We start from the raw sequence: 25,171 nt of genomic DNA on the forward strand, positions 1-25,171 counted from the left end.
TGGTGTACACCTAGGTTGTTTCCATGTTGATTTAATCTCATGTTTTGTGACAACTACAATGAACGTGGGGGTGCATATATCTTTTCAAGTCTGTTTTCTTTACGTTAAATACCCAGAAGTGAAATTGGTGAATTGTGGTAGTTCCATTTTTAATTATTTGAGGAACCCCCACTGTTTTCCATTGTAGCTGTACTAGTTTACACTCCCACCAAGGGTTTCCTTTTCTCCATGTCCTTATTTCTTGGTTTTTGGATTTTTTTAATAATAGCCTTTTCAACAGGTGTGAGGTGATACCTCATTGTGGTTTTGACTTGCATTTCCCTGATTATTACTGATGTTGAGTTTTCATGTACCTGTTGGTCATCTGTATGTCCTATTTGGAAAAATATGTTTTGATCCTCTGCTCATTTTATAATTGTATTGCTTTTTTTTTTTTTGGCTGTTGTATAAGTTCTTTATACATATTGGGTATTAACCCTTTATAAGGTATATGATTTGCAGATATTTTCTCCCATTCAGTAGGTTGCTTTTTCATTTTGCTGGTCTCTTTCACTGTATAGAAACTTTTTAGTATGATGCAGTCCCACTCATTTATTTTTGTTGTTGTTGCCTTTGCTTTTAGTGTCAAATCGAAAAAATCATTGCCAAGATCAATGTCAAGAGACTTATTTACCACCTATGTTTTCTTATAAGAGTTTTATGGTTTTAGGTCTTAAATTCAAGTCTTTATTCCATTTTAAATTGATTTTTATGCATTATATAAGAGTGGTTCAGTTTTCTCAATACCACTTACAGAAAAGACTGTCCTTTCCTCATTGTATATCCTTGGCTCCTTTGTCATAAATTAATTGACCATATATGTGATGCCTTTTATTTCTCTTTCTTGCCTAATTGCTCTTGCAAAGACTGCCATTACTATGTTGAATGAAAGTGTTTAGAGTGGGCATCTTGTGTTCCTGGTTTAGCTGAAAAGCTTTCATCTTTTCACTTGAGTGTGTTAGCTGTGGGGTTGTTAAGTTGAGGTACATTCCGTCTATACCCAGTTTGTTGAGTTTTTATAAATGGATATTAAATTTTGTCAAATGTTTTTTCTGCATCTTTTATGATGATCATGATTTTTATCCTTCATTTTGCTAATGTGATTTATTACATTATTACATCAATTGATTTGCAGGTTTTGAACAATCCTTACATCCCTGGAATAAATCCCGCTATCATGATAGATGATCCTTTTTAAAAATTAAAAAAATGTTTTTAAATTACAGTTGATGTTCAATATTATATTAATTTCAGGTATATAATAAAGTGTTTAGACATTATATAACTTAGGAAGTGACTCCCCCCATATGATCTTTTTATGTATTGTCAAATTTAGTTTTTATTTTTGCTAACATTTTGTTGAGGATTTTTGCATCTATGTTCGTCAGGAATATTGGCCTGTAATTTTCTTGTGGTGTCCTTGTCTGGTTTTGGTATCAGAGTAATGCTGGCTATGTAAAATGAATTTGGAAGTGTTCCATCCTCTTCTATTTTTTGGAAGAGTTTGAGAAGAATTGGTATTATTAGACTTTTTGGTAGAATTTACCAGTGAAGCTGTCTGCTCCTGGACTTCTGTTTGTTGGGAGGTTTTTGATTACTAATTCAGTCTATTTACTAATTAGTAATTGTTCTGTTCAGATTTTCTATTTCTTCATGATTCAGACTTGGCAGGTTGTATGTTTCTAAGAATTTATCCATGTCTTCTAGGTCAGTGATCCCCAACCTTTTCAGCATCAGGAAATGGCGCTCCTGTGAGAATCTAATGTCTGATGATTTGAAGTGGAGCTGAGGCGGTGATGCTAGCGCTGGGGAGTGGCTGCAAATACAGATGAAGCTTTGCTTACCGGCCTGCTGCTCACTTCCTGCTGTGCAGCCCGGTTGCTAACAGGCTACAGACCGGTACCAGTCCATGGCCCGGGAGTTGGAGCCCCCCGTTCTAGGTTTTCCAATTTATTGACGTATAATCATTCATAGTAGTCTCTTATCCTTTGTATATCCGCGGTAGTACTTATAATGTCTCCTCTTTCATTTGATTTGAGCCCTTTTTTTTTTTCCTTGAGTCTAGCTAAAGGTATCTTTTTTTCTTTTTTTAAGTTTTCAAAGAACCAGCTCTTGGTTTCATTGATCTTTTCTATTCACTTTTTAGTCTATATTTCTTTTATTTCTGCTCTTTGTATTTCCTTCATTCTACCAGCTGGGCTTCATTTGTTCTTTTTATAGTTCCTTGAGATACAAAGCTAGGTTGTTTGAGATTTTTCTTGTTTCTTGAGGTAGGCATTTATAGCTATGAAGTTCCCTCTTAGAACTGCTTTTGTTGCATCCTATGTTTTGGTATGTTGTGTTTCCATTTTCATTGTCTCAAGATGTTTTTTTTAATTTATTTTCATTTTTTGGCGACCTCTTGGCTGTTCATTAGCATGTTTAATCTCCACATGTTCGTGAATTTTCTAGTTTTGTTTTTGAAATTGATTTCTAGTGTCATACCATTGTGGTTGAAAAAGGTGCTTGACATGATTTCAATCTTAAATTTAAGAGTTGTTTTGTGGTCTAATGTAGCTATTTTGCACAATGTTCCATGTGCACTTGAGAAGAATGTGTATTTTGTTGCTTTTGGATGAATGTTTTGTCTATATCTGTTAAGTTCATCTGATCTAACATGTTATTTAAGGCTGATGTTTCCTTATTTTTCTGTCCGAACAATTTATCCATTGATGTAAGTGGGGTATTAAAGTCTTCTTCTACTATTATTGTAATATTGTCATTTTCTTCCTTTAGGTCTGTTACTATTTGGCTTATATATTTAGGTGCTTCTATGTTGGGTGCGTATTTACCCGACATAGAAGTTATATCCTCTTGTTGGATTGACCCCGTCACTATTATGTAATTCCCTCCTATGTCTAGTAGTCTGTTTTAGTCTGTTTTGTCTGATACAAGTATAGCTACTTCGGCTTTCTTTTGGTGCACATTTGCATGGAATATCTTTTTCTATTCCTTTACTTTCTGTCTCTGTGTTTACTATGCCTGAAGTCTCTTGTAGGTGGTGTTTAGATGGTCTTGTTTTTTTTTTTTTTTAAATCTATTTAGCCTCTATCTTTTGGAGAATTTAGTCCTTTGTACTTAATCATTGATTGGTATGTAATTACTGCAGTTTTGTTGCTTTCTAGTTGTTTTGTAGGTCTGTTCCTTCTCTTGCTCTCTTTCTCTGGTTTATTTTCTGTGGAGATGTGCTTATATTTCTTTCTTATCTTTTGTATACATAGGTTTTTGCTTCGTGGTTACCATGAGGCTTACCCATAACATCTTATATTTGTAAATCTATTTTAAGTTGATAACTAAGTTTGAACACATTCTAAAGTTCCGCATTTTACTACCCCCATGTTGTTTTGATGTCCCATTTTACATATTTTATCATGTGTACTCCTTAGCTAATTATAGTTCTAGTAATTTTTACTTTTGTCTTCTAACCTTCATAATAGCTTTGAGTGATGGCTCTTTGAGGAACTTAATAAACTGATTCTAAAATGTACATGAAAATACATGCAAAGGGCCAAGATAGACAAAATACTCCTGTAGCAAAAAAATGTGGGAGAATTTACTATACCACAAGAATCTTATAACACAATGTGGTATTGGCATAAGGATAACCAGTAAAACTAGTGGAATAAACAGAGTCAGAAACACAATCACACATATATGGGCACAATTTTTGACAAAGGTAGCAAAATCAATAACTAAAAAAACATAAAACAAAGGACAAGAGACTTAGTCACAGCCTAAAATGCTCATCAACAGTAGTATAAATTATGGTATAGTCTCATGATGGAATGTATGTAATGAAAATGAGTTTCAGCTAGATGCAATAACATGGATGCATTTTGACAAAAATTCAATTTATATAAAGTTCAAAAAGACTAGAGACATCAAAAAGTAGTTGCATTTGAGGAAGATGATGTGATAATGCTTGAACGGGGCATGAGGAAGGCTTCTGGGAAGGCGGCAATGTTTTGTTTTTCTTTATTAACCTGGGCTGCAGTTATGAACGTATTTGTGATAACTCACTGAGTTACTTTTTAAAACCTTTAGAGAAGTTTCAGATTTACTGAAAAGTTGCAAAGACAGATAATTCCCATATACCCCCACACTGAGCTTATCAACATCTTATATTGCTGTAGTATATTTGTCACAATATATCAATGAACCAATATTGATACATTGATGCTAACTAAAGTCCATACTTTATTCGGGTTTAGTTTTTACCCTTTATCTGTTTCAGTATCTCATTCAGGATACCACATTACATTTAGTTGGCATGTCTCTGTAATAGTTTCTCACTATTTTGTTCTTCAGATTTTTTTTAGAACAGTTTTAGGTTCACAACAAAATTAAAAGGTACAGATATTTCCCATTTAGCCCTGCCATCACATAGGCATAGCTTCCCCCATTATCAACACCCTCTTCCAGACTGGTACATTTTCTTGCAACTGATGAATCTACATTGACAAATTAAAGTTCACTATCCATTCTATGAGTTTGGGCAAATGTATAATGGCATGTATCCACCATTATAGTATACATAGTACTTTTCACTGCCCTAAAAATCTGGTGCTCCTACTCATTGCTTCTTCCCTCCAACCCTTGGTAACCACACATAGTTTTACTGTCTCCACAGTTTTGCCTTTTCCAGAATGTCATATAGTTGGAATCATATAGAATGTAGCCTTAGATTGGCTTCTTTCACTTGGTAATTCTCACTTAGAGTTCTTCCGTGCCTTTTGGTGGCTTCTTTTTAGTGCTGAATAATATTCCACCATCTGGATATATCTGTTTATGCATTCAGCTACTGAACAACATCTTGCCTTTGAAGTTTTGACAATTATGAATGAAATTATCTGTATGCAGGTATTTGTGTGGATATATGCTTTCAATGATTACTTTTTTTTTTAACAAAGAGCATGTACTGTTTTATAACCACTAAATTTTAAAAGAAAATCAGTACATTCAATTGTATAAGAGAATATTGAAAAGAATTTTAATAGATTCATCACAAAAGCATTTAGCAAATAATGTTAATAAAAATTTTAAAATAAAATATTTAAAACAAAAAAAAAAACAGCAGTGCAGAAAACAGCATCAAAATGTTTGCATAATTACACACATTTCAACACTTCCACATTCTTTTTGGAACCCAGGCCTTTAAATCTTTGAATCATGTTAACTTACAGGCAAATAAAGGAATGTAAATGAGTATATTCTACATAACGTTATAACCTGGAAAACAAGTTCCCTAGAGTATTATTGCCAGATAGCAATTAATATATTTTAGAATCAAAACAATCTGAATAATTCTTTGCTTTTCAAAGTATCCAAGAATTATACTAGAAAACTGCATATTTAGGTGTATTTACATAACGTCATGTTCTGTGGCCCATCAGCCTAGGTATATTTATTCATTAAACTTTGTTCTGATACTATACATTTTGTCAGATTTCTCAGAACAAGTAAAAAGTATTTTAGACATGCAAAAACATTTTAAATATAACCATATGAATCATCTAATCCCAACTGGGCATCCATTTGGTTAATGACCAGTAATAAATTCTATAAAGGTAACTAGCACAATTAGCATTTTCACACACCAAAAATTAATGAAATGACAGTAGTGCAAATTAAAACATGACAGGTATGCATTTGGTTAATATTTTTAGAAATATTTAAACATTAAGCTATAAAATTCTGTTCTACATAAAAGGATGTGGAAATCATATTTTTCGCCATCTTTATTACACTAGAAATTCAAAACACTTTCTAAATATATTCAGACTGAGCTGTTACCTATAAAGTGAGAATTCCGTGCACAAAATTCAGGAATTACATTTAAAAATGGGGCATGAAAATTGTTTTTAAATTTTCCTGTTTGCTTCTGACTGAGCATGAGATAATCCTGGTCCAAAAGTGCTTTATAAAAGGTAAGTGGTCAAATTTCTGGAAAACCATCTTACTTTGTCATTATTCTTATGTAAGAGGCAAGTAATTTTCCAGTTACAGCTACAAAGTTTCATAATTAAGGATTCAGAGTGCTAGTCAGTATACATCAGCCAAAGATTTTTCTTTTGACACTCCAGGTCATTTTCAACAAATTTATCCCTGACTTTTCATAAGGAACGAAACAGGTAAAGAGGTGTGTGTGTGTGTATGTGTGTGTGTCCTTCTCAGTATTTTTATTTTGATATTTGTTAAATGGTTCTTATAGATGATCAGGAACTGTCTGAACTCATCCACATAGTAACTGTTCTATAGTTGAAATTGGTTTTAACTATTAAAATTGTATACAAGGAAATTGGGAGTGTTGCAGTACTTGGTTGCAAATAACTTGCCATCTGGTGTTGGGTCAGAAAATGCTATTTCATTAGTGCTAAGAAAACAGCCAAACATGAAGCGATTCCTGAAAAAGAGGAAAAGACGATTTAACAGTGGAACCAACTTAAAATTTTGATTAAACAGCACAATTTATGTTAAAAGCAATCCAAAAATAAACTTTCAATCTCTTTAAATACTCGATTAAAAGCAATATTATTTTATTAAGTAGTAAAATGACAATGCTTTAGATTTTAGAGATGGAAGTCTAATATTTCAGATGAGAAAACCGAGGCCCAGAAAAAATTCTGAGAGGCAAAGGGAACCAAACTATCTACTCTAGCTGATCCATGGTAATGAGCAACTAATTTTAGGTAGTATTGCTGATAAAAGCCATAGATAATTAAAAAAAAACAAAACCATCACTGACTTTAACCAACAACTATTCTTCTCAACTACACCACACACAGAGCTTTAAGGCAATAACTAATTTGCATTTTGACTACAACTTGATCTAGCTCAACTAGGAATAAAATAAAATGAAATGGTAGAAAGAATTCAACAAAATGAGGGATAGTCTATAAAATAATTCATCAAATTCTTCAATGTCATCAAAAACAAAGGTTCAAAAAACTCATCTAGTTTAAGGAAAATGAGTATACTAAAGAGCAATGATGACAAGTGCAATAAATGATCCTGGATGGAAAAAATGCTCTAAAGGACATTTGAAAGAAAACTGATAATTTTACTAGCTCATCATGAGTAATTTTGTACTTAATAATCCCATCTGAGCTTCAGTTGATTCTTATGTAAAATAACTAGGAGCAGTATTGTACTCTTGTGAGGATTTAAACATATACTGCCTGTAGAGAAGAGAGAATTCAGCCTAAGGCTCCTCTAATGCATGTTAGCTGTCAATTACTTCGCCTTTATCTTCAACTCAGATGTGTGAGAAGAGATAAGTATGTTCTCATAGATATATTTCTCCCTTGAGGGAGACTTCATTTTTCTTCATTATTGTTCGTAGATAACCTATTGCCTTAGTACTCAAAGTATGCTCTACAGACCAGCAACATTTAGCATCACCTAAGAGCTTACTAGGGATGCAGCATCTTAGGCCCCACCCTGACCTACCGAACCACATTTGAATTTTAACAAGATCCTCAGGTGAGTCATAACACACTTTCAAGTTTAAGAAGCACTGGACTACTGCCTGGTGAGACTGTTAGATACTGGTACTCCTCATGTCAAATTCATGTATCTTAATATAAATATAGAAAGGTATTTCATAATTATCAAATAATCTTTATAAACATCAATTTTTCTCACTGATTCCCTTTATAAGGTATATATGGGTGACCAGGATTATGGTCCAAGACTGGATCCCCACAGTGGCCTTTGGTGTTCTTTCTTGAAAGGTGTACAGAACTCAAAAGGCTAGATTGGCGCTACTCAAAGTGTGGTCACTGGTTTGTAATCTGCTCTCTCAAACATAGAAGTTGAGAGAATGAGTGTTGTGAAACTCATCCACCCAGCCTAGGTTAGGTAGAGAAACAAGCAAGTAAGCTCATTTGTCACATTAGAATATCAATATACAGTGTTAGTTCAAAGTGTGCACATAGGAGTATAAAATGGAGAATCACATATTTGTGAGATATAATTCATATACCATAAGACTCAAAAGTACAGTTCAATTGTTTTTTAGTAATATTCACAAAACTGTGAAACTATAACCACTATCCAATTCCAGAACATTTTCATTACCCCCAAAAGAACTCCTGTACCCATTAGTAGGCACTCTCCATTCTCCCTTCCCTCAGTCCCTGGAAACTACTTTATCTATGGATTTGCTTATTCTGGGTATTTTCTATAAATGGAATCATACAATATGGAGTCTTTTGTGACCGCCATAAAATTTTAAAGGTTGATCCATGTTATAGTATGTATCACTATTCCTTTTTGTGGCTGAATGATATCTCATATTATTGTACAGATACGCCACATTGTTATCCATTAATCATGAACTTGGTTATTGTTTTGGCTATTATGAATAATGCTGTTATGAAACTTCATATATCAGCTTTTGTGTGGACACATATGCTTTCATTTCTTTTGAGTACATAGGTAGGAGTAAAATTGCTAAGTCATGTGGTACCTATTTTTGGGAAACTGTCAGACTGTATTCCACAGCACCTGCACCATTTTACATTCCTGTCAGCAACATAGGAGGATTCTAATTTCCTCCACTTCCTCACCAACACTTGTTATTTTCCCTTTAATTAGTCATTCTAGCAGGTATGCAGTGGCATCTTATCATGGTTTTGATTTGTGATTTGGTTTGGATAGATAATGATGTTGAGCAAATTTTCAAGTGCTTATCAGCCATTTGTATGTCTTTGAAGAAATGTCTATTGAAATCCTGTGCCCATCTTTAAACTAAGTTATGTGTCTTTTTATTGTACTGAAGAGTTCTTTTATTTTGCTAGATATACTGGACCCTTGATATATGATTTACAAATACTTTCTCCCATTCTATGGGTTATCTTACTAATGCACTTTACATTTAGTTACACTTATGAGCTACAGTACATCTTTATTAATGACCTACATATAAACTATCAATGAACATGTATAATTTCTGTAATTCTTTAACTTATATTTTGTTTTTCTACTTAATTATATTTATTATTATTTACTGCAATGTTAACTATATCTGTTGACTCTAATAAAAATTAGGGCTTGTATTTTCCATATTCTAGCAATTCATCTTTATTTTGTTAAACTGTTGGTTTTTAACAGATTAAACTAGTCTTTCACCGCAGGCAGTTTAAAAATCACTGGGTTAGAATGTTTCAGACTTGGAATGTTGTGCCCTAAACTGAGTATATTTTGTATTTTTTTTTTTTCAATACCAATACTTGCCTTCCTTGCCTTAGATAGAATTTATATAGAAGTGTCTTACTAACATCATTCTTTTTGGCTCATGAGCTAGGAAAGGTACTGGGAAAGCTAATCTGGGTCTAAATCCATGTTATTTTAATACCTGAGAGTATCAACCAGTCTTCTTGCAATGCGTTTTCTTCTCTTCAGTCTGAAGACCCAAATTCTACTTATCCCACAGACTGCAGGTTCTGGTACATCTGAACATTGCCAAGCCCTGTGACATTCTTTAGAACTCGGAGATTCTGGACCAGTTGGTTCAGACAGAACACGGAAGGCCTGCAATGATATACAGAAATATCTAGAGTTAACAATACAGATAAGTGCATATTTCTTTTTAAAAACCAATCCTTAAACAAAAATATCTAAAATTAATCTTATACCTTCATCAAAAATGTTAAAATTCTTTGATAGTTCTTGAATTCTTGTTTACTTAGCCACACAATGCTTAAAAAAATACTAGTGGTGTTAAGATATTCCCAACATATCATTATGAAACTTTTTTACTGAATAAAAAATATTGTAAAAAATCAGACTGACTTTTAATAAAGTATATAAACTCCCATTCTCTTTAGTCTAAAATGTATATGTGTTCTAAAAAACTGGTAACAACTAAAGATTTTTACATGTTAACTATGAAATTTGGTAGGCATTTAGTTTTTAAAAAACTTTATTTTGAAATAATTATAGATTCACAGGAAGTTGAAAAATAGATGACCTGTATATCCTTTACCCAGTTTCCCCAAGGGTTACACCTTCTATAACTGTAGTGTAATACCGAAACCAATAAATTAACATGAGTATAATGTGTGTGTATAATTCCATGACAATTAATTATTTCTGTATATTCATTTAAACACTAGCATAATCAAAATACAGAGCTAATGCATCATCACAAATCTTCCTCTTGCTACTGCTTTATAATTACATCCACCATCCCTAAGCCCTGGCAACCAGTGTGTACTCTATGTCTACAATTCTGATATTTTTGAGGATGTCATATAAATGAAATCATATAGCATGTGAGCTTTTGAGATTGGCTTTTTTCACTCTGCACAATGCTTTTGACATCTGTCCAAGTTGTTGCATGTATCAACAGTTTGTTCCTTTCCATTGCTAAGTAATATTCCATTGTATGGATGTACCGGTTTGTTTATTCATTTACTTACTGAAGGACACTTTTGTTTCCAGGTTTTGGCTATTACAAATAAAGCTGCTATAAACATTCAGGTACTCATTTTTGTGTAGACAGAAGTTTTCATTTCTCTGGGAGAAATGCCCAGGAGTATGATGCCTGGATTAGTTTTTAAGAAACTGCCAAACTTCTCCCAGAGGGTTGTAACATTTTATAGTCCCTCCAACAATGAATGAGAGATTTAGTGTCCCAGCATCCTCATCAGCATTTGGTATTGTCACTGTTTTTTATTGTAGCTGTTTTAATAGGTATATACTTAACCAAGTTTTAACTACCATCAAGAAAACTTTGCTTTTGAAATGAGAATGAGTAGAAGAGAATATGTATATTATTTGGCTATATTTGCCTATAATCACTACATAAACCATCTACTTTAAAATCAAAGAAAGAAATGGCCAAATTGATCACTTTTATTGCCAATAATACACACAGCTGCTTTTCCCTCCAACTTCTGATAAACACACAAGAGACTGTGTGTGTGTACATACATGATGAAAAAGCAGGGAAAAAAAGGAAAATAAGATGGTAGAAATGAGGGTATAAAAGGAAGGCGCTTACAAAAATAAGATAATGCTATCATTTCAAGAAGTACTGAGACAGATAAATATTTTTAAAAGGAAGGAGACATAAGTATGGAATATTATACAGTCACATAAAAAGAACACATGTGAACTATAATTTTCTCTAGTTAAAAATTAACCTGTAAGCTCCTTGAAGGCAAAAACTTCATCTCTTTATTCTAGAACAAGAGTTGGCAACTTTTTTTCTATAAGGGACAAAACTGTAAATACTTTAGACTCTTTGGGCCATGTGATCTGTTGTACCCACCCAACCCTGCCATCAAAGCACAAAAGCAACCACAGATAAAATGGAAATGAATGAGCATGGCTCTGTTTCAATAAAACTTTACAAAAACAGGTGGTGGGCCACATTTGGTCCACAGGCTATAGTTTGCCAACTTCTTTTCTAGAACACTGCTAATTAGTACCTAGATTCTAATTAAGGGACAAGTGATGACTATTTTGCCAAATATATTAATCTACACTAAGCCACATATTCGATAACTGAGCTCTATAGATTTGCTTATTTAAAATCAGTATATAGTCCAGGTATAGAAACTACTACATGAACATAAGACTGACTGACTTATGATGCTTATATAAGGCAAAATACCAAATATAATAGAAATAAGTGACTTCCATTATTCATATGGTCAAGGATATTTTAGGAGGAAAACATGTCATTACTAGTAGTGGTCTTAAATGCTTAATGAAACTTCTCCCAACTACTTTCTTTTGCTCGCAAATGATGCCAATAATTTAAAACACTATACCATACCTGTTTGATGGGCTCTGCAACTAAACATCCAACTACTCTCTTTTCATCAGATATAAAGAGAAAAGTTTTGGTTTTGTTGGGACATCTGGAAACCACTTGCTGGAAGCCCAATTCATGATCAACAAGTTCTTGGACATCTTCTACCTAATGATGTGAAAAACCAAAAGAAGTGACCACTATGCTGTATATCTAAAACTAATATAAAATAATACTGAATGTCAACTCTAACTGGAAAAAAAAAAAAAAAAGGTGAATTTGTTTTTAAAAGTATAATAGAAACCATATATATTTATATACACAAATTTATGACTGCTAACATTTTGGCCTCTTATCTCTACTTCCTAAATTCACAAAGCCTCCCCTACAATTATTTCATTATCGATGCATGTATCTGCCACTTTATAAACAGGGTTTTAAGAACATATTTTAAAGATCACTTTCAGCAGAAAGAAATTCAGGCTCCTGGGAAGGATGAGTAGAAAGTGCCAACACAGATTTTGTTTCAGCTTTATTTTTTTGTTTACTGGGGCTAAACATCCAACCCAAGAAACAAAGGCAACACCAATATAAGAAATAAACTCTGGGACCATTAATCTCTCAACATGGAAAAATTTAGTTTATCTTCACAAGTGGAAGATGAAGGTAAAAGATAAACTATAGAGACTTATCTGGTTTCTTTAATCTACATTTAGTTTTGTATGAACTACCATGAAAGTCATCCTTACATGTGTACCAAAGTGGATTACCTATCTGCAAAGGTGTTTTACACTTCACATAGGTGATTTCTTGGTGGTGGTGGTGGTGGTGGGGTGGGGCAGGGAAGGAATAGGAGGAGAACAAAGCTTAAAAGCTAATGCTCCATACCTTTTTGATAGCATAGCCTGGATCATGTGGCAGGACCAACACAATTTTCCCATCCCAAAACTCTGCTACTACACGTTCTTTTTTCCAGCCCTGCCAAAAGATAAAAAGTCATAGTTTAATTTGAAGAGGAAAAAAACCAAACATAAATAATTCAGTCTGAAGAAAACAAAAGAATAAATGATAGAGAAAAGTTAAAAGAAAATCCAAATAAAAGAATGTAAGTCAAAATAAAGGAATATGGGAAGGGAAATAAAAGATGCCTAAAACAAAGTGCCTGTCAAGTGCTGAACCCCACTGAGAAACATGTACATAATCTATTATACCACAAGGCAGAGTCACATAAGAGCTCTTCATAGGATATAGAGAAAAAAATGAATTATTAGGAATGGGAAACGGGAGGGGTGGGATAAGCAGAATTTTAATAAGCCAGGCTAAAAATATTATGAAGTACAAACTATGGCAGTAACAGTAGCAGGGAAAAAGGATACACTTGAGTAGCAGTTGTGATCATAAAGATAAGGCCAACAATAGAATGTGTTTGGACTAGAAAGGTGCTCAATAAAGTGACCTCTCAGAAAAGAAAAAGCCTGGAGAAGTCATAAAAAAGCTGTTTTTCTAAGGCTATCTATAAAGAAGAAACTAAAAGCTGTTTTTCTAAGGCTATCTATAAAGAAGAGGGTGGGACTCCAAGTCTTTGAATTTTGTATTTTGATTGTTTAGCTCTGCTCAGAAAGTATTGTCATAGAGGTAAGAATGCAGGGTGTTCACTCAACATAGAACAATATTTCTCTTATATTAGGATAGACTGAAATAGCACTTTTTTAAAAAGTTAACTTTTAAATACCATCAGCCTCAAATATTAAGGACAACAAAATTGCAGATGATGGATATATGTATTTGTGGATAGATCTTTCAATATTTAAGCAAAAGAAATATGTCTTTTAAAACAGTTTTACTTTTAGAACAAAATATGACTTTTTTTTTTTTTTACTTACTGCATATTTGATTCCCTCCAGAAATCTGTGGTGATGCTGAACATGTTGCACTTCATCTTCAGGGTTGGAAGCAGTATAGATCATGCCACAAGACTTACACATGGTGGCTCCAAAATGTTTCTGACCTGCATCCTTCAATGCAGGGAAATGGGAGATATCAAAACGTATCACAAATAGCTCTACATTTAGTTCATGTAACCATTCATTCAAATTTCTCCTTACTTTTCTTTTATGCTGGCATAATTGAAATACTAAATGAAAGTCTGATTACTACATCCTCCTTCCCCTGCCCCTAAACAAAATGAAAGGGAATAAACTTAAAAATGTAATAAATTTAATGAAAGAAATGGAATCGTCTTTTGGAATGGGCAGTGTAAAAAAGATTCTTTAGCTAGACCTATAGTTCTAAGAAAGAATAAAATTAAATCATAAAACTTACAGCTAAGATGAACAATGGAACTTCTTTATTAGATTCTTAAATGGGAGACCTAAAAAAAGCCTTTTATTTCAAAGAGGCAGAGCAAAATTTTCAGGACTTCTATATTCATTATATAATATTTTTTCCCCTTAAATGTTTAGGAATGTTAAAACTCTTTGCCAAATTGATAAAAAAATAAATATTAATAAAAGTTAAAAAAAAGCACAGATAAATTCATGAATACAGGGAAGTCAGAAATATTCAGTGTCATGGCTTATTAACTCCCATTATATCTCATAAAGCATTGTTAAATGCTACTGAAAATACCATGTTCTGAACTGTCTAATATAGGGGCTGCAAACTTTCTGTAAAGGGCTAGATGGTAAATATTTTAGGCTTTACAGACCACACATAGTTTGTCACATAGTCTTCTCCTTTTTCCCCCAACCTTTTAAAAATGTAAAAGCTATTTTCAGCCCACAGGCCATGGTCCAGCCCACAGCCATAGTTTGCCAAATCCAGGTCTAATACTATGTAGCTATTTTCATTAAATCTTTTGTTGATCAACAGTAAGATTTCTTATCTGAAGACATCTCATTCATCAGCATTCTACTAAATTACTAGCATTGTCCAATAATATCAGTTTGAAAATATACTTGATTAGCTTTAAATGCTGCCACTAAAACAAAGCTGGCACTTACAAAACTCAGAATATCTATAACTCATGTTAACTATGCTAAGAAAACATGTCTGACTTCATGTTCTGTATGAGAGAGCCATGTACAGGAGGAGCTTTTTGTTTTAAATCTACTCACAATGATCAGCTGGTCTTTTGTTTCTTTATTTGTATCTCTGGCATTAGCACTTTTCTGTGTATTGTTCTGTTTCAAGAAGTTAGAAGGTGTGATGGATCCCACAGAAGACTGTTTCTCAACTAGAGATCTTGAAATAGAGAGTTGATAAACATTATTTAGTAATTTAAAATGTTTGAGGAATTACAATGAAAAGAAAACCGATGTGTATATAATATTTGCAGAGTACCCGGCAATTTTTAGTGCTTTCTGTCAGCTCTTCCCATCCCAGCATGCATGACCACAATCTCTTTACTTCTATCTTAGCAATTTTAACACTTTATTATATGTATTTGCTTAAATGCCTGTCCTCCTCCAGCTATAACTTCCTTGATAGCAGCACCATGTGGTACTTATCTTCACTTCTCTGAAAACTCAGTATAGTTCAGTACCACGTAGTACTCTATTAATGTTTGCCAAATGAAAGAATAAACAAAAAATGAAAGTTAGACCAAGAACTCAGAGAATCTATACTGTACCCAAAGTAATAAACCACAAGAAACTGATGATATCTCACCTTTTAGGTCCTACATAATAAGCAATCTCAAATGACTTAATAGTATCCTAGTTTTTCCTTATGCTATATTAAATTAGTTTACACTTTCGTCAGCTAATTGTGGTAATTTCAACCCTTAATAAACAGCCATGAAAGAAGATATAGGTGAGAAAAGACAAAGGTGAAAAAAATAGGAATATGGCCTTTGAAGGGAGAAAGCTGCCCATCTAACCCAATCTCTGAGGTGATTTAAGGTGAAGCACCCCAAGAATAGGAGCACTTGCTAGGAAGTTCTTGGTTCAGTACCTCTAGTTATATATCATCAAATAGAAAGAGACAAACCAAAGCTGCTTAGGAAAATTCCAACTATAAGAAACATCTTTTTCAGAGCTTTCGACCTATATGCTCACATCCACCCATGCCTCCTCCATCCCTCTCTTAGCTTTGACCAGGATAGTGGTAGCTTCAGCTAGGATTTATAATAGCATAAGTTGCTGCAAGTTATTTATTCCTTTGGCCACAGTTTCCTCATCTATAAAATGGGGGTAATAATGGTACCTACAACATAAAGTTGTAAATACTCATTAAACACTAACTATTACTAATATATTATCACTCAGGGAAGGCAATATAGCCAAATGGGCTTTGATTCACATATGGATTCTAGTCCTGGCTCTGCTACCTAATAGCTGTGCAACCATGGCTGAATTACTGTTTCATCAGCTTAAAATGAAATTGATAATAGTATATATCTTCTAGGTTGTTGTAAGAATTAAGTGAGATAATGGGTGTAAACTACTTATTATTAAGTTCTATATAAAAATGTTAGCAATTATTAATATTCAAACCCATAAAGATCTTTCTCATCTCTCAACTCTTACGTTATTATGAAGTTTTTATGAGATGATCTGATTTCATCTCCTATTCTATATATCTTAGAGGGGAAGAAAAAAATGCTCTCCAAATTCAATAGTATGAGAAAGAAAAAGAGACCCATAGAACTTATAATTAAATAATTGTTGAACATTAAAATAAGAGCAATTCCTACCTTTTTGTATTGATTGATGATGCACTGAAGATGGGATAGACAATGGACTCAGGAGAAACTGGTAAGGGAAAAAATCATAATAATTTGTATTACAAAATAAACTGAAAGTTTATATCATGAGATTTTAAAGGTTAATAAGACGAAAATACATTACTTGACTTCAAGACTTAACAATAATGAAGATAGTATGGTATTGGTGAAAAAAATAGATAAAGAGATCAATGGAACAAAATAGAAAACCCAGACCTATGCAAATACAGTTAACTGATTTTTGACAAAGAGGCGAAGGTAATTAAATGGAGAAAGGATAACCAACAAATAGTGCTGGAATATGCAAAAAAAATGACAACACTCATATATAAAAATTAGCTCAAAATGGATCACAGACCTAAATGTAAAACATGAAACTGTAAAAATCTGCATGAACTTGGGTTTGGTTATAAGTTTTTACATTAAAACACCAAAAAACACAATATATGAAAGAAAAATTAGACTTGATCAAATGTAAATGTTCTGCTGTGCCAAAACACTGTTAAGAGAATGTGAGAACAAGCCAAAGAATGGCAGTAAATATTTGCTATTATATTTCTGATCAAGAATTTGTATGCAGAACTCTTAAAACTCAACAATAAGAAAGCAATCCATTAAAAACGGGCAAAAGATCTGAACGGACAGTTCACAGAAGATATACAGATGGCAAATAAACATATGAAAGGTGCTCAGCATCATTTGCCACTAGGGAAATGCAAATGAAAAGCACAATGAGATCACTACATACCTATTAGAATGGTAAAATTAAAAAATAAACTGACAATAACAAATGTTGGTTAAGAATACAGAGTAACAGGAACTGCTATTCATTGCAGGTGAGAATGCAAAATGGTAAAGTTGTTGGTGGGACAGTTTGGCAGTTCAAAAAACAAAAGGATGGGACATACTAAAGAGAACTGACTTGAAAAGATCTTGCAATGGTTGACTAGAACAATTTGAGCAACAGAATAAATAATGTATTAGATTACAACCCAAAGTATAAAATATTCATGAGTCCATATTGATAAGAATCCTTGAGTCTATTTATTTATCTAAAGATTGAATAATAGGAGTTAAGAGACAACTCTTTCTTACTGAAGAATTCCAAATAATATATATAAATATTCCCCCTTCCAGGAGATGGAGCTTAATCCCCACCCTTTCCTGAAAGGGTAGGCTAGACTTAATGACCTACTTCCAAAGAAGAGCACGGAAAAGGGACAAGAATAAGTTTAGAGTGAAGAAACCTGGCACACTTAACCCTAACCTGTGGTGAACATGCAATGCAATATGCATATGACGTATTATTGAATTGCACACTTGAAACTTATAGGATTTTATTAACCAATGTCACCCCCCAATTTTTTTTTTAAAAAATGGTAAAAACCTGACCCTAACCAAGTAATAGAGGTTAACACCATCTGTAATGTGGATGCCAACACCCCCAGACCCTATGTGATGAGAAGAGTACTTCACTTCAGTTATATTCTTCCCGGAAACTCATTACGCCAAGTCTAATGATGAGAAAAACATCAAGACAAACCCAGATTCAGAGGCATTCTATAAGCTAATCTGGTCAGTACTCCTCAAGAATGTCAAGGTCATGAAAAATATGGAAACAAGGAAAACACTGAGAAAATGTTACAGAAAAGAGGTTACTAAGGAGACATGAAAACTAAATGCCATGTGGTACCCTAGACTGGATCCTAGGACAGAAAGAGGACATTAATGGAAAAACTGGTGAACTCCAAATAAAGTCTAGAGCTTAGTTAATAGTAATGTACTAATATCAGTTTCTTAATTTTGACAAAGGTACCATGGTAACATAAGATGGCAACAATGGGGAAAATGGAGTGAGGGATATACATGGGAATATCTGTACTACCTTTACAACTTTTCTACAAATTTAAAATTACTGCAAAATAAAAAGTTTATTTAAAAAAAGACCAAAATCAAAATAGTAGTTGATTAGAAAAAAACAGTACATTAAACGTGGGCTATTTAGTAAACAGCAAACTTTTACTTTGCATTGAAAAATAATTAGAGCTCATTTCTAGAAACAAGGCCAAGATAGGTGAGAGTCTGATCTGCTATGGGTAAGTTATGTAACCTAAGTCTGTTTTCTCATCTGTAAAATGCACATACAAACCTATTTCCCAGAGTAGTTGTGAGAATTAAACGATAAACTATAGTTACTAAGTAATAAACGTTTATCATGAATCTTGCCATATCCTTATACCACCTGGATTATTGATTCACTAAATATTTTTCTTTAAATACTTAGACAATGTACTGAAATAAATTAATGTTTAAAGAAAATTTTATAACTACTGTAAATAGAAAACCATTATTTTCCTGTTACATGTTCTATTATATCAGTGATAGCACAACCCATGGGAAACAATGCATACTAAACACTTAGCACTGCCTGGTACATACTGAACACCCAGTAAATACCAAATATTATCATTATGAACGATCATTTTATATATATGTATGTAAGTGTATATATATATATATATTTATAAAATTATATATGTATAAAATTAGATCTTAAGGGCTATTTTTCTAGATTATGCTTTTAGTTTTATCTTTTTATTTTCTTTCTATGAGCTACAGTTCCTAACTATATTCAGTATGTCTACTCTTAGAATTTTCATTTATTTCCAGATTTATAGATATGACCAACAAGGTAAAGTTACCAAGAATCTGCTTGGTAAGAAGAATGTTATAATTAATCTCTTTATACATTCACAGTTTAGTAAATACTGTTTAATTAAATAGTGATACCATAAGTGAGTAATAAAATTTCAGAACTAAGAGGAATTTAAAAGTTACTATTAATCTCTTACTTTAGAGACCTCTTCCCTGGGTCACATAGTTAAATTAGTGGCAGACGTAGACAAAACCCCAAGGTTCCTGATGCCCAATTTGGTGTCCTTTCTATGGCTTAGTAAATTTTGCTTATGATTGGGTTTTGATCACAAATATATAACATAAATAGTTTTTAGTCTTTCCTATAATTTTGAGTAAAAAGTTGGTAGGGTAGGTATGATGAGAACACCCAACTCTAGGGAGCTTAAATAACTTGGCCACATCCCACAGACCAATTAAGCATCAGTATTTTGTCTTAAGTTCCAGCCTAAGGTCTCCTTGTCTCCTCCTTTCAAAATGCACTGCATTGTTTACCACAGAAAACATTGTCACCAAGATAAATGCAGATAAAAACACAGGGAACAAATATTAAAAAAACCCAAAATATTATTGTATATGATTTTATATTGACACATGTAATGAAGCATTATTATAAGTAAATAAACTAATTTTGAGAAGAGAAGCTTTCTCTTCCTTACCTGCCTTGTTCTCACTGTGAGAATTTTCTGAAGGAAAACACTTACTTTCATCAGGTTTATGTTCCCTTGAAGAAATTACACCACTTGATGAATCCTGAAGATAAAAGGAAAGAAAACCTATAATTCTTAATCGTTTTCTATTGATTGAATGATTTCTAATAGATCTGTTTCTAAAACAAAATATCTACTTTATTATGAATTATATTTTATAATGTGATTTTAAATCTTCGATTTTCAGCCTATTTTAAGGAAAATTTCCTTTATGTTTACTGAAAGACAGGATATGTATATTTAAGTATGTAACTTGTTACCCTAACAAAAATGTATTATAATTCCTAATAAAGATGGAAGAATGGAGATTATAGAACATCCCTCTGTAATAAGAACCCCCCCCCCCCAACTAGTAAACATGGCAAAAATTTCCCCAGTAGCCACCAAACTGGAAAAAGACAAAGTTATAAGCTTTAAAAACAGGCAGCCAAGGGGAAAAAAAAAGAACATTCTGGAGTAACTGGAGAAGCTTCTAACTCCCGCTTTTTAGGCAGTAGCTGGGAAGTGAGGAAAGCAAAGTAGGAAAAATTTTGACAAATTTCACTAGCACTACTAATTTGGTGAGACTTAGAGAAAATATAGCTTGGGGGAAAAAGGAAAAAACTTTTAATTAAAGTAGAACTATTTATGACCATAATCTCTCAGTAGAGATGAGTCAACTCATCAGTTTGCCGTTTCTCATGGCTCCATAATAAGTTGGGAAAAGGTTATGTTACCAATAATGAAAACAGGATTCATCCTTAGCTAGTAGAGATGAATACTAGTAGTGGATATGTCACAAAATCTTGAGAGAAGAGCCCAGTTCCACAAATTTAAGATGCACAAAAGCCCAACTTCTCAGACTACTGAAAAGTAGACAAAACCCAATATCTAGTCCCTTAAAATGAAGCTCAGAAAATAAGGCAGAAAATAGTGTTGCAGAGAATTTACCACATCACTGTATCAAGGCTGAATCTCCATTACCAAATAGATATGAAGCATACTAATAAGGAGATGCCTGGGTGGAAATGCAGACCCTTACACACACACTTTGTTTTGCTGGATTGAGAATTAATTTTAGCTTGAGTTGTGCCCCAAATTTAAAAAAATATGTAAAATACCTCAATAATTTTATCTTCATTACATTAAAAGGGTAACATTTAAACTGTATCGGGTTAAACTTTTTTTAAAAAGCTTTTCAATGTGGCCACTAGAAAATTTTAAATTGCTTGTGGTTGATATTCTATTTGTATCAGACAGTACTAGTCTAAGCTAGCTGTTATTTATGAGGAAGATCAAAAAGCATAGAATGGCAACCATGAAAATATACTATATAAAATAAATGAAAACCCAACTATATGTTAACAGTGATCATCTCCAAGTAATGGGTTTACAGAAGGTATGTTTTTTATACTTTCTGTATTCTCTAAGTTTACTAGAATAACCTAGTAAACTTTAAAAAATAAGCTGAAACGAAAAATAATATGCTCGTGCTCTGAAAAGCTACTACTTCAATTTCGTTTTCTACTTTTTAAAAACACTGACTAACAAATAAAAGTTGTTAAACTTCTCCAGACTTTAGTCATGAGGGAATTTATTAAAATGTATACCTTAATGACAAGAAAATGTTGGTAGGCTTCCTTAAGCCAAAAAGGGAAGAAAAGTCCCATCTTTCTATCCTGCTTCTAAATTTTTTATAGAGATTAAACTATACTATTTGCTTTCATAAAAGCAATCCTCCAGACTGCAAAGGAAATAAAATTTTGTTCACCTGTACATATTATGTATATTGAAGTTTTGTTACATAGCCAACTTTGTTTTTAAAGTGATATATTTAGTTTTATTTACCTTTATTAGTTTCTCTTCATTTTCACTTGTACCCAGCAGCTCAATGTTCAGTTCTTTTTCGAGTAACATGCATTTTGGCACTTGTCTTGCCTTAAAACTTTTTTCACTGACGGTTTCTACATCAGAATCTTCAATGGCTTCTAATTTATTCTTTTGGGTGACTCCCAGTAATGGCTTATTTTCCACAGACAACCTTCTAAGAGAGGAATTTTTTCTACTAACAAAAAATGCCGCTCCACCCTGGAGTGTCACTTGTGGTTTGACTTTTTGGCTTAGAACTCGAGGAGCATTCACATTATTTTCAGCTGAATAACAATTGTTCTCTTTCTCTATAATTGGTTTATAGGCCACTCGATTTTGCTTAGAATTTTTAGAAATCTTTGATACAGGCTTGGTGCATTTATAACTTGGTTGATACTTAGAAGTTAAATTCTTCTGTGGTTTTTTGTTCATCCTCTTGGAGCGGACTGGTTTTCCCTGCATTTTTTCTGTCACACTGGGAAAAGATTTGTCTTCATTATTAGTTTTTAGACAAATGGATCTACTCTCTTTTATAATCTTTCTCTCCAATGGATTGAGGTAATACTTATCTTTGTTGTAAAAAGATACAGTAGACACAGCAGATTTAAAAGGTGAACCTTGATTTACAGAAGGTAATCTACTTTTTTTAGTTGTCTTGAGTGAATTTGAAACGAAATGGCTTTGTTGAGAACAATGCGCTTTTTCTTCATTTTTATCACTGCTTTGGCAAATGTGCTTTTGATCAGGTGATGAAAATATGTTTTCAGTAAAGTCCAAAATTAATTTCTTTGATGCAATGTCTGATAATAGGCTATGAAAAGAAACAAAGTCTGTTGTTAAGTATTGTTATTTTGCTTCAACTTAGATCACACTAAAAATAATATATCCTCTCCACCAAACATCCATTCATACACAGTTTAACAGTAGGATTCTCAAATTGTTTTTACCAAACAAAGCATTCAAATATCTTTCAAAAGTAAGATAGTGTTTGTGAAAACACTGTTTACAAAGAAGCTTTGATATACATGTATATGTACATATGTGTGTTTTAAAACCTATTTCTAAGTCTTAGCCACATACAAATTATAGCCCATATATTTTGCTTGAGTGGCTATAAGTACCCTAAAATGATTAATTCTATGTAATTAGGGCCTGTTCTGTGGGGAATAATTTATATCTGGTATGACATGTAGTAAATAATGAGTACACAGACTTTTTAAGAGTACTTACAGATGAGCATTTACTGTATGCAAAACACTGTTTAGTAGAGCAGAAAGGAGCAAGGTAATAAAAAATTTGACATACATCTCAAAGCCAAAGAAAATAGCTCTTTCTCTGATTCCCTCCAAAAGCATTAAATAATTCATTATGAAAGCTTACAGTATTTCTAGACCACAATTAGAATATCACTATAGCCACAAGGTGTAGGTGAGTGGAATGGAAATTTTTAAGAAATAAAACAGAGAAAGTAAGAAAGACAAGGTGAATTTTTCAAGAGTTTCTACCCATAAAATGAGACTCACTTGTCACGGTTCAAAGAATCCTGCTTCCTTTTCCTTGGAGAAAAAGCTGACATCTTCTTAATTGAACTCCTAAAGCAACAGGACAATTATAACAAAATTCATCCAATGCATATAAAAAATCACTCTACCAAAATTATACGTTAAAACTTGCAAAAGTTTTCAGATGTGTGATGGTCTAAAGACACAAAAAGGGGTTTGTTCTAAAGCGAAGCACTTTAATAAAAATTTAAGATATGAAGGTTTATTAAAGGAAAAACTACATCACAGTAGCAATTAAAAACAGGACATAAAAGCAGAGGATAGTACATGTTTCAAGCTAGAAAATGATCCTACTAAGGAGGAAATATTTTTCCATTGCAAGGCACACTTTCCCCATTAATTAGCTTAATTTATATCAAGTTTAAACACTCTTATCTTCTGGGTCTCCTTCCTCACCATTGCCCTCACCCCGCTCCTCTCACTGTTAGATGCTGCCCTATGCTTCCATTCCACCATACACTTCCTTAATATTCCATTTAACACCTTTTCTTATTGGTTAAACTGTCTCAACAGCCTGTGTGTCCAAAAAAGGCAGAGAGCGTTTGTAACTTTTTCATCAGAGTCCAGCAAGAAAACGAGTGAAGCATAATCTTTCCATTTTACTAGCCGACGACCAAGCCGCTCGTTTTCTTTATAAAATACCCTGACCTCCTAAGGCTGCTGAAAATAAACAACGATCATGCACCTTAACTCTAGAGCAGATGATATATTGCTCAGTAAAAGTTTTCCCTCCCCTTCCTTTGGATCAGGGTTATTTTTAAAAATTACACAAGCAGAAAGACCCGGGTCTCTGGGAATTAACGTCGAGCTGCGGCTTAAGGGAAGACCCCTTCTTCTAAGGCTGAATGAGGAAAGGTATGCCTGTCAGGGCAAAAAGACAAGAAAACTCGGAGTCAGGAAGATGGAAACAGGGTGACCTGAAATGTGGTGAACCGTTTGGTGTCTTCGGTCACAAGTCGCAGACGCGCCAAGCCCAGAGGAACCGCTTTTTAACTTGACATTCAATTCCACGTTCTAAAGAATCTCCCGTTCTCCTCCGTCTTCCACCCCAGACCTCGGCCCTCTGCAGCAGTTACCTGCAGCTCAGAGACAGCTACTTCTCTTCAGCCCAGCCAGAGCTCCGCCACTGTATTCAAATTATCCCGCGCCAGGCAAGGCCGAAGCCGCTGCGTTCTGATTCGTCGTTTCTCGGCGCTTTCAGAAGCTGCGTGGGGTGATTGGTCACGCACTATTCCTCGCCCCGCCACCAGGGAGGCGGTCTCCACGATTCTCCCGCCCTTGGGGCGAAAAAAGCTCTCTTCTTGGAGAAACCATGCCTTCCACAATCCCTTGCGGCTGCGCGGCACTCTGTTTCCCCAGGTTTTGTTTAAATGCATTCTGGGAATTGTAGTTTTCGGTAAAGGAGCCCTCTTGAACATTCTGGGGTCAATTGGTGTAAGCTATTTTTGTAAAGTAGCCTCTCTGAGATTCTCGAGGCAGTTCACATTTGAAGCTTTAGCGTTAGTTTAACCTTTTTTATTAGTAATACGTTAAATTTTTAGCTCATTTTTTATTTTTCAAGTTAAACTTAAAAAAATCATGGCGCATATCTGCCATGTGCCAGACATTCTTACATGCTTTACGCGTTGTATTTATTACTCACCACAATCTATGAGATATGTATAAGCATTCCCATTTTATAGAAACGAAAACCGAGGGCCTGAAAACAATTACTATTTATGGGAGATGGCTAGGTTCTTGCTTTGGGGAGCTAGAGGTTCCTAAAGCACTTTGGTTGTTAGCTACTGTT

At 33.6% G+C, this 25,171-nt stretch overlaps 1 protein-coding gene across 3 annotated transcripts; it reads right to left on the reverse strand.

The window, feature by feature from the left end:
* Positions 1–5,790: 5,790 nt before the first annotated feature.
* On the reverse strand, positions 5,791–24,678 carry ESCO2 (establishment of sister chromatid cohesion N-acetyltransferase 2). 3 transcript variants are annotated; one of them, XM_006906251.3, is made up of 11 exons: positions 24,459–24,678; positions 23,344–23,412; positions 21,800–22,631; positions 19,922–20,015; positions 16,539–16,596; positions 14,959–15,085; positions 13,726–13,857; positions 12,731–12,820; positions 11,867–12,010; positions 9,437–9,612; positions 5,791–6,481 (listed from the first exon to the last, which is right to left on the reverse strand). In XM_006906251.3, exons 2-11 carry the CDS (start codon positions 23,394–23,396, stop codon positions 6,349–6,351), a joined length of 1,839 nt encoding a protein of 612 aa, XP_006906313.1. In that variant the 5' UTR covers positions 23,397–23,412; positions 24,459–24,678; the 3' UTR covers positions 5,791–6,348. The 3 variants fall into 3 exon arrangements, with proteins under 3 accessions (XP_006906313.1, XP_006906312.1, XP_006906314.1); XM_006906250.3 differs by having other exon boundaries at positions 24,300–24,678; XM_006906252.3 differs by having other exon boundaries at positions 19,967–20,015; positions 24,300–24,675.
* Positions 24,679–25,171: the final 493 nt, after the last annotated feature.

This window comes from Pteropus alecto, unplaced genomic scaffold (assembly GCF_000325575.1).
Source record: "Pteropus alecto unplaced genomic scaffold, ASM32557v1 scaffold50, whole genome shotgun sequence".
Classification (NCBI taxonomy): Eukaryota; Metazoa; Chordata; class Mammalia; order Chiroptera; family Pteropodidae; genus Pteropus; species Pteropus alecto.

Coding starts and splice junctions, on each gene's coding strand:
- ESCO2 (XM_006906251.3), bottom strand. CDS start 23,396: ATGTCAGCTTTTTCTCCAAGGAAAAGGAAGCAGGATTCTTTGAACCGT. Junction 16,597..19,921: donor TCACAGTGAGAACAAGGCAG/GTAAGGAAGAGA, acceptor TTCCCTTACCAG/TTTCTCCTGAGTCCATTGTC. Junction 12,821..13,725: donor TGGAGGGAATCAAATATGCA/GTAAGTAAAAAA, acceptor ATCTTTTGGCAG/GGCTGGAAAAAAGAACGTGT.